Source organism: Pelophylax lessonae, assembly GCF_965119305.1.
Source record: "Pelophylax lessonae genome assembly, chromosome: 12".
Taxonomy (NCBI): Eukaryota; Metazoa; Chordata; class Amphibia; order Anura; family Ranidae; genus Pelophylax; species Pelophylax lessonae.
Window position 1 is genome coordinate 84,028,352 of NC_138779.1, and position 10,921 is coordinate 84,039,272.

A 10,921-nucleotide genomic window follows, 5' to 3' on the forward strand; every position below is an offset into this window, starting at 1 on the left:
TGCACCGCACAGGAAGGTCGGTTCTGTGGAAGATGCAAGAAACAAACAGGCGAAGTGCCTCTAAGTGCAGTACGTTTATTAATGTAAAGGCACACAAGATGTAACAACTCACATGGGAATGGGATAAAAGTAAGTAGGCTCAATCTGAAGTCAATCAGTGAATGTAGAATCCAGAGTCCTAAGTCCGGGAGAAGGGATGACCAAGGCCGGCAGATGGAGGTGGAGGACAGAACAAGCCGGCTGCTGTCTTCCGGGACCGACTGATCTCCGCGTGTCAGGCTGGAACGCAGCGTATGCCGCGTGACGTCACCAAGGTCAGAGGGATACACTGGCTCCTACACTCCCCTAGTTTTGTCCTCCACTATCATGTCCTAATTTCCTGCAGCAATCTCCACAATAAAAGAAAAACCCAACATCACTATAGCTGTGGCATGCTGGCACACCTAGGAAGTGAGCAGCAGAGATCTCACCAAGAGGCTCCCCTTCTCTAATGTCCACAATGAATAAAAAACTGGAAAGAGATCTGACCTACCGGCACCTAAAACTGAAATATCACTTTTTGACAGTTGTTTTAAATAGTGTATGTAACCCCCAACAATTAACATTTCTTATTGGCACCCTTATGGTCTGTTAAATATGCAAACACTTTTGAACACTGTTATGACATGCAACCTTTTTTAAATTAACGGGAGTTCGGTTTCATCTATAATAGTGTGAAAACATTTATTACTACACCACCGGAGGCTGTTCTTTCAATCTCGTCTTGGCATGTTAATTTATTGACATAGCTGTATCCAAGTCCAAGGCAGCCTTAAAAAGGACCAGCACAAAACTTCCATGAAAAGTATTCAGGAACATAGACAGGCAACCTAGTAGACAGGAGGATTTGGGGAGTTTATCACTTTTAACCACTTCTGGACCGGAAGGATTTGCCCCTTAATGATCAGGCCATATTTTGCGATATGGCACTGCGTTACTTTAACAGACAATTGCGTGATCGTGCGACGCTGTACCTAAATAAAATTGATGTCATTTTTTTACCATAAATAGAGCTTTCTTCAGGTGGGATTTGATCGCCTATGCGATTTTTATTTTTTGCACTATAAAACAAAAAAAATAGCGACAATTCTGAAAAAAAAAAAAATTATATATTTTTCCCATTCTGCTAAATAATATTCCCCGAAAAAATAAATTTAAAAATCTACATTTTTAAACAGTTTAGGCCAATTTGTTTTCTGCTTCATAATTTTGGTAAAGGGAAAAAAAAAAAAAAAAAAAAAAAAATCGCAATAAGCATATTTTCATTGGTTTGTTTGCCCAAAAGTTATTGCGTCTACTAACTACGCTAAAGATTTATTTCATTTTTAGTGTTTTGTTTTTTATTTTTACTAGTAATAGCGACAATCTGCGTTTTTTTTGCGGGACTGCGACATTGCGGCAGACAGATCGGACCCCTGACTGACATTTTTCACACTTTTGGGGGGACCAGTGACATTACTACAGTAATCAGTGCTAAAAATATGCAGGGAAGGGGTTAACACTGTGGATGATCAAGGGGTTAAATGTGCACCTAGGGGCGTGTTTCTAACTGTGGGGGGGGCGTGGCTTGTGGAACAACCACCGAGACCTGTGTTCCTATATAAAAGCCCCAGATCCCTCCATAAAGAGTACTTGTCATTGCCTATTACCCTACTGTCAGAAGGGATGTTTACATTCCTTGTGAGAGCAATAAAAGTGATAAAAAAAAAAAAAAACAACTTTAAATTGCAGAATATCGGCACCTAATATCGGCTATCGGCCTGAAGGGTGGCCGGAAAAACGATATTGGCCCTGAAAAAACAATATCTGTCAATCCCTTATACCTAGTGCATCACATGAGTTTTAAGACGTTCCATGCGTTGTAGGTCACACTGGGAAGACTATTATTCACCACATTATTGCACTTTGACTGGTTTGTGCAGGAAAGTGTATTCGTTTAAATACACACACACACTTTATATGAATTGACTGGCATCATTAGGCAATATTTGATTATATTAATTGTACAAACACTATTGGTTCATGGAGCACAGGATTATTTCGATTTACGGTATTTGCTATTGACTGTATGAGCATTTACATAGATTTATTCATATTCTTACACTTTTATGTGATGATTTATTAGAGCACCATAATATGACTATTGGCAAATTTTGAATGGTTCACTGCATAGTTTAGGTAGCGCAGCACTCAACATTTATTTAACCTACAGGCTAAGTTAGGTTAGACCAAAGCAGCCCATAGAGGATTAAATTTTTATTCCTTCCACCACCGGTGGAAGTAAATAAAATTGCTTGGTTCCCCAATCAACACAGATCAACTTGGGTAAAAATAAGCCTGCCCATGGATGGATCCCTGCTGAACCTGACTAATTTCTACTCATGTATGGCCAGCTTAAATTGTGAAGTCAGAAGGTTTTTTTTATCTTAATGCATTCTACGCATTAGGATAAAAAGCCTTTTGTGTGCAGCAGTCCGCCTAATACTTACCTGAGTCCCAGCTCTATTCAGCAATGTTCACAAGTGCCTCAGCCATCCGGGACTCTCTGTCCCGATTGGCTGAGACACAACAGCGGCGCCATTAGCTGCCGCTACTGTCAAACTCAGTTAGCCAATCGGGAGAGAGAGGGGGCAGGGTCGAATGGCAGCTCCGTGTCTAAATTGATCCACGCAGCTGCAACTTGGCTTGAGTGCCCCCGTAGCAAGCTGCTTGCTGTGGGGGCACTCAACTGGAGGGAGGGGCCAGGAGCTCCAGCCAGGGGCCAGGGAAAAGAGGAGGATCTGGGCTGCCCTATGCAGGACCACTGCACTGAGGAGATATAAGAGATATATGAGAAGTATAACATGTTTGGTATTTTAATAGAAAAAAAAAAAAAAGAAAACTTTTCCTATCACTTTAATAATTAATAAGTATATCCGTGTTACTAAAATTATGCAATCAATCAATACCTGTGTTCAAGCAAGCTGGAAAGGTGTATTACTCTCTGTTTATAAAAACCAATAAAGAATTCTTTGCAGCGCTAGTACATCCAAGTATCATAGTACGAATTATGTATACATTCAAATAGGTAGGAACATTTCTGTAACCAACAAGAGATGGATTAAATTTTTTTTCCCAAAGGAAAAAGCCTTTCATCAAATGTGAACCACTTTAAAATGTCACATGAGTGAAGTATGAAAAGTGCCAGAGACCTTGCAGATTTTGAAACAAGATTGTTTCAGTATCAGAGGGATCTGACTGTGTATGCGGATACTTACTGGGTCACCCTGGTTGACTGTTATGTTCAAGAAGTGTCCAGGTCTTTTCTCTCCAGTTTCTTGAAGGATAGCTGTGATCTACCGTCCCTCTGGACCAGTATCAATCTTTCTTGAGGACTTTTCTGCCTGGCTAATCTACTTTCTCTCCTCTGAAATCCCCACAATCTTTCTCAGCGACTTCAACATCCCTAATAATACTAACACTCCTGACACTTCCAAACATCTCAGCCTAACCTCCTCCTTTGACCTGAAGCAATGGATACATGCTTCTACTCACTCTGAAGGCAATATCCTTGAGCTTGTTTTCTCCCACCTAGGCACTCCGTGCAACCTCTCCAACTATCCTTTCCCTCTCTCTGATTACACTACCTCATTAGTTTCACTCTCTCCCTCTCCTCCACCTCCTCTCCCTCCAACTGCCTTACTGTTACCCGTAGAAACCTACACCATCTCAGCCCTTCTATTCTCTACTCTGCTACTGACCACCTCTTTGACAAAAATCGCACCCGTCCTGCACCAACCTAGCCAACTTCTGTCTACAACGCTTCACTTTTAGCCTCCTTGGACACACTGGCCCCCCTCACTAACACATCAAAATCAGGCCCAACCCCTTCAACCTTGGCAAACATAACACTAGAAGTCTGAAAAAGTAAAGCCGTGCTCTTGAGTGCCTATGGGGTCATACTAGGTCTCAGAAAGATTTCAACCAATATAAATCTGCCCTCCAAAAGTACAATTTAAGTCTCCACACTGCCAAGCAGGCCTATTTGATCACTATAATTAACAACTTACCATCCAGTCCCTGGCAACTCTTCTCTACCTTCAATTCTCTACTTCGTCCTCCACTGCCTCCACCCACTAACTCACTCACTCACTGCCCAGGAGATTGCCAATTACTTCAAAACAGAAGATTGATACAATTCGTGAGCAGATCTCTGCTGTTCAGATACCTTCCACACTTTACACCTCATGCCCACAGGTACAATCACTACTTCCCACATTCAACCCCACTGCTATAGAGGAAGTTGCTAAACTACTTGCTAATGTCCAGTTAACCACCTGCCCTCTAGATCCTGTTCCCTCGCAAATACTGCATTCACCCTCTGGCTCTATTCTACACTCTCTAACCCACATCTTCAATCTCTCCCTCTCTTCTGGCATCTTCACCAACTCTCTAAAACATGCACACTAGTCAGCCCCATACTTAAAAAGCCCTCACTGGAGCCAACCAATCTTAGCAACCTAAGCCCTATTTCCTTGCTCCCCTTTTTATCCAAACTCCTTGAACGTCTGGTCTACAACTGAGCGGCCACCTTGCCGAGAATAGCCTTCTTGATCCCCTTCAGTCTGGATTTTGGCCTCAACACTCCACAGAAACTGCTCTCCAAAAACTAACAAACAGTCTACTAATGGCCAAAACCAATGGACACTATTCTGTACTCCTACTCCTGGACCTTTCTGCTTCCTTTGATACTGCCGACCACCCCCTCCTCCTCAAAAAACTCCACGTCTTTGGTCTCCATGACTGCACTCTTCACTGGTTCTCTTCCTACTTATCCAACCACACCTTTAGCATCACCTACAATTATTCTTCCTCCTCTCCTCTTACTTTCTCTGTTGGGCTCCCCCAAGGTTATGTTCTTGGACCTCTCCTATTTTCAATCAACACCTCCTCTCTGGGTCAGCTGATAGCCTCCCATGGCTTCCAATACCATCTCTACGCCGACGATACCCAATTCTATTTATCCACCCCTCAGCTCACTCCCTCAATCTCCTCACGCATCACTAATTTACTAGCATATACAGTGCCTTGCGAAAGTATTTGGCCCCCTTGAACTTTGCGACCTTTTGCCACATTTCAGGCTTGAAACATAAAGATATAAAACTGTAATTTTTTGTGAAGAATCAACAAGTGGGACACAATCATGAAGTGGAACGAAATTTATTGGATATTTCAAACTTTGTTAAATAAAAAACTGAAAAATTGGGCGTGCAAAATTATTCAGCCCCTTTACTTTCAGTGCAGCAAACTCTCTCCAGAAGTTCAGTGAGGATCTCTGAATGATCCAAAGTTGACCTAAATGACTATGAGGATAAATAGAATCCACCTGTGTGTAATCAAGTCTCCGTATAAATGCACCTGCAATGTGATAGTCTCAGAGGTCCGTTTAAAGCGCAGAGAGCATCATGAAGAACAAGGAACACACCAGGCAGGTCCGAGATACTGTTGTGAAGAAGTTTAAAGCTGGATTTGGATACAAAAAGATTTCCCAAGCTTTAAACATCCCAAGGAGCACTGTGCAAGCGATAATATTGAAATGGGAGTATCAGACCACTGCAAATCTACAAAGACCTGGCCGTCCCTCTAAACTTTCAGCTCATACAAGGAGAAGACTGATCAGAGATGCAGCCAAGAGGCCCATGATCACTCTGGATGAAGTGCAGAGATCTACAGCTGAGGTGGGAGACTCTGTCCATAGGACAACAATCAGTCGTATACTGCACAAAACTGGCCTTTATAGAAGAGTGGCAAGAAGAAAGCCATTTCTTAAAGATATCCATAAAAAGGGTCGTTTAAAGTTTGCCACAAGCCACCTGGGAGACACACCAAACATGTGGAAGAAGGTGCTCTGGTCAGATGAAACCAAAATCAAACTTTTTGGCAACAATGCAAAACGTTATGTTTGGCGTAAAAGCAACACAGCTCATCACCCTGAACACACCATACCCACTGTCAAACATGGTGGTGGCAGCATCATGGTCTGGGCCTGCTTTTCTTCAGCAGGGACAGGGAAGCTGGTTAAAATTGATAGGAAGATGGATGGTGCCAAATACAGGACCATTCTGGAAGAAAACCTGATGGAGTCTGCAAAAGACCTGAGACTGGGACGGAGATTTGTGGATGAGCTGATGGAGAAAATGGAAGTACAGTTAGGTGTGGGTAGGATAGGCTTCTCTGAAGAGGAGGGTTTTCAGGGGTTGGCTAATAGAGTAGGAGATAATCAGACAAATTGGGGTAAGGAGTTCCATAGGATTGGAGAGGCTCTGGAAAAGTCCTGGAGGCGAGCATGGGAGAGGGTGACAAGGGAGCTAGAGAGCAGGAGGTTTTGAGAGAAAGGAAGAGAGCGGTTGTGTTAGTATTTTGAGACTAGGCTAGTGATGTAGCCGGGGACTAAATTGTGGATGGCTTTGTAAGTTGTTAGTATTTTGAATTTAATTTGTTGGGTGAGTGGAAGCCAGTGGAGGGATTAACAGAGAGGGGTAGCGGACACTGAGCGATTGGTAAGGTGAATGAGTCTAGCAGCAGCATTCATGATGAATTTAAGGGGGGATAGCCTATATAGAGGTGAGCCAATGTGAAGGGAATTGCAGTAGTCGAGGCACGAGATGACCAGTGAGTGAACTAGGAGCTTTTTTGCGTCATTGGCTAGAAAGGGGCGTATTTTGAAGATGTTGCAGAGGTTGAGGTGGCAAGATTTGGACAGTGATTGATTGGATGTGGGGCTTGAAGGCGAGTTCAAAGTCCAGGACTACACCTAGGACCTTGGCACGTGGGGATGGGCTGATAGTTGTGCCATTGATTTTTCACAGAGAGATCAGGGGAAGGGGCACGTGGTGGAGGAAAATGTATAAGTTCGGTTTTGGATAGATTGTTTGAGGAAGTGGTGTGACATCCAGACTGATATACAGTGCCTTGCGAAAGTATTCAGTTTTTTTATTTCTTAAAAAAGTTTGAAATATCCAATAAATTTCGTTCCATTTCATGATTGTTTCCCACTTGTTGATTCTTCACAAAAAATTACAGTTTTAGATTTTTATGTTTGAAGCCTGAAATGTGGCAAAAGGTCGCAAAGTTGAAGGGGACCGAATATTTTCGCAAGGCACTGTATACTAGGGAGTGCCATAGAATTAACAGAATCTTTGGCAAGAGTACCATTCATTCTTGCATTTTGGATCAGGGAAAAAAAAAATGTCAGTTTCACTCTTAAGGTAGAACACCATATAAATGCAAAAGGACATCAATAAGACAAGGCTCAACATGTATGAGTGGGGACACAAAAAAAAACTGACAAAAAGGTCCCAACCCTTCCACACAAAAAAATAAGTTCTGACATATATTTATCTAATATTTCTGTTTACTAAGAGACAACAGGATATGAGATCTCCAAATGTAAAGAAAGGTTCTTATTTTGCACAGTGGCCATTACAACACAGATTTACCACTGACAAAAGATTTGCCCTCCCTTTTAGTCCTGGTGACAAATATGAAGTCACTGAAAATGCACCATGGTTTTTCTTTTAAAACCAGTAACTGTGAATTCATCAATTAAAAGTAACATACAGAGACCTGTACAACTTACCCATTGTAGTGTGCTTTCATTTTGATGACGTCTTTTGATAAATCCATTTTGGACCCCATCTTGCTTGGCATGATACTAAGGATATCCAATGTTGGGATCGTTTCAGGAAAAGCACATGTACAGTCTGAACAGGTGAGCCAGGCAGCTTCAGTAGTAATCAAACCAGAATGTCACTCCTACAGAAAGAGCAAAACAATGAATCACTATTTGCATTCCAAAACCTTTTACAACAATGACACGGTCAGGGAGATTATGAAATAAGTTTTAAATAGAAGCATTTTTAAACCACTTAAACACTGACACGGCCCATTCTGATATCCATGTGATCAAACAGTAAATCATTCATAAGTTGAAATATATAGTGCTGCATTTGGGCTACACATTATAATTATTCCTACCATGGACGGAGCTAGATTTATATCCTTTTGGCGATTCACCTCCTCTACCAACAACAATACTTACAGTGGGCATAAACATATGAGGGTTGTCTTGGACAAGAAGGCACAATTAGACTGTCCTCACGCACACCTTGGCCAACATTGCCTGACTGGGTTTGCTGAGAGTAAATTAATTTTTTTTGTTCCCCATTTCATATGACATCTATATTTGTATTTCCATTTACATGGATTACAGAGACCCAGCTGCCCAAAAAAATGCCAATTACAGGGCTAGGGACAAACTATATTATACTGGTGGGGGTATTCACAGTGGCCAACTTTTATTCATATCGTTTTTTTTCTAAAAGCAGAAAAATCACACACACACACACACCTCAAAAAAATTAAAGGAACACTTTTTAATCAGAGTATAGCATCAAGTCAATAAAACTCCTGGGATATTAATCTGGCCAGTTAAGTAGCAGAGGGGGTTGTTAATCAGTTTCAGCTGCTTTGGTGATAATGAATGTAACAGGTGACCTCCAAAACAGGAAAGGTTTTACAGGTGGAGGCCACTGACATTTTTTCCCCTACTCATCTTTTCTGAGGGTTTTCACTAGTTTTGCATTTGGCTAGTGTCAGTGTCACTACTGCCAGCATAAGGCGATACCTGGACCCTATAGAGGTTGCACAACTCCTCCAGGATTGCACATCAATAAGTGCCATTGCCAGAAGCTTTGCTGTGTCTCCTAGCACAGTCTCAAGAGCATGGAGGAGATTCCACCAAACAGGTAGTTACTCTAGGAGAGCTGGACAGGGCTGTAGAAGGTCCTTAACCAGTCAGCAGGAATGGTATCGGCTCCTTTGTGCAAGGGTGGAACAGGATTAGCACTGCCAAAGCCCTACAAAATGACCTCCAGTAGGCCACTGGTGTAAATGTCTCTAACCAAACAAATCAGAAACAGACTTCATGAGGGTGGCCTGAGGGCCCGATGTCCTCTAGTGGGTCCTGTGCTCTCTGCCCAGCACCGTGGAGCTTGATTGGCATTTCCCATTGAACACCAGAATTGGCAGGTCTACCACTGGCACCCTGTAATTTTCACAGATGAGAGCAGGTTCACCCTGAGCACATGTAACAGACGTGAAAGGTTCTGGAGAAGCCGTGCAGAATGTTCTGCTGCATGACGGGTATAGTGATGGGTCAGTGATAGTCTGGAGAGGCATAGCCATGGAGGGATGCACAGACCTCTACAGGCCGCTAGACAATGGCACCCTGACTGCCATCGGTATTGAGATGAATTCCAGTTGTCCATCCAAAAGGGATGGCCCTTTCAGCCATAGCAAGATAAGTTTGTCATTTCAAATCGGTGATTTCTAGAATATTGCATCTTTACAACGTCACAAACTCATTCAAGTCCGTCAGGAAGGCTGGTTATCCAAGAAAGACAAAGGCAAGAGAGGACAGGATAATGCGGAAAATCTCAATTGGCATACAGTTCAAAACTGCAGCTGCAACTGCTCGCCAGTCCAGCACTGTACAGAGTAAGGCTGGCCATACATGCTCAATATTCTTGTACAATTTTCCTTTAGATTTACCTTAAAGCGGAAGTACAGCCTAATACCTTAAATTCTCCCCTGCAAACATTATTGTGAGTGGAGTTCAGCCTTATGCGTCAAAATAAAGAAATCCCATTTTTTCTACCTTTATTTTGCAGTACTCAGTGCTGTCACATGACTTCAATTCCTCTTCTTTCTGAGTCCAAGAGCAGCAAGTGGGTGTGGTTTCTGAAAGCTAGTGACATCACTTCCAGGGAGGGGCACTGTTCCTGTGTAGCCAGTGGGCGTATACAGAATGGGAGGAGCTGATCATAGGTTCCTGCCCAGTGTTCTCTCATCAGTAAAGATGCATTGTACATCCTTATTAATGAGAAAATGAAGAAACAAGTAATACAGGACCCAGGGGAGGGGAGGTGCAATGCACATATACAGTATAGCTGTGCTAGGCTTTGAATGAAGACTATTATAGGGGAAGAAAAGTTGATGGAGGGGGAGGGGGAGGGGGGACTGTCAGTGTAGTGCTCTGGGGTCTCAGCTCACAGTCTACAATGAGCACTATACATTAGGAATATTACAGGCAACCACACTAAGTCTACGTTTCCACAAGTGCGACTTGTCATGCGACTTTGGACACACAAAATTGCATGACGTCACAGTCCATTGATTTCAATGGCATTGGTTCCCATCTATGCGACTTTGAAAAGGTACCTGCATGCACTTGATGAAACTTTGATCCAGAGAGTGTAAAGTTGGCTACATTTCCACTAGTGCAACACTAAAGTTGTGCGATTTAGAGTACAACTTTACACTCTCTGGATCAAAATCGCATCAAAGTAGTGCAGGCACCTTTTCAAAGTGGCATAGATGGGAACGGGTGCAATTGAAATCAATGGGCTGTGACTTGTCATATGACTTTATATGTCCAAATTCACATGACAAGTCACACTAGAGGAAACTGAGCCTAAAGCTTATTACTCACGTGACGAGCAATATAAAGCAATCTATATCCTTCTAAAAAAACTTTCAAAAATGTTCCTTTGTACCGAATTTCTTTCAGATAGATAGAGATATAGATAGATATATCTATATCTATATATATATATATATATATATATATATATATATATATATATATATATATATATATATATATATATATATATATATATATATATATATATATATATATCTATATCTCTATGTCGGTCATATATACATATACAGTATCTCACAAAAGGGAATACACCCCCTCACATTTTTGGAAATATTTTATTATATCTTTTCATGTGACAACACTGAAGAAATGACACTTTGCTACAATGTAAATTAG

General features: G+C 41.8%; 1 protein-coding gene across 1 annotated transcript in view; it reads right to left on the reverse strand.

The window, feature by feature from the left end:
* Positions 1-7,829, reverse strand: part of PRKCZ (protein kinase C zeta) — a 572,887-nt gene extending 565,058 nt beyond the window's left edge. Inside the window, exon 1 of the mRNA XM_082273173.1 lies at positions 7,658-7,829. Within this exon, the coding sequence (XP_082129299.1) occupies positions 7,658-7,728 (71 nt within the window). The 5' untranslated portion in view covers positions 7,729-7,829. The remainder of the gene's footprint in view (positions 1-7,657) is intronic.
* Positions 7,830-10,921: the final 3,092 nt, after the last annotated feature.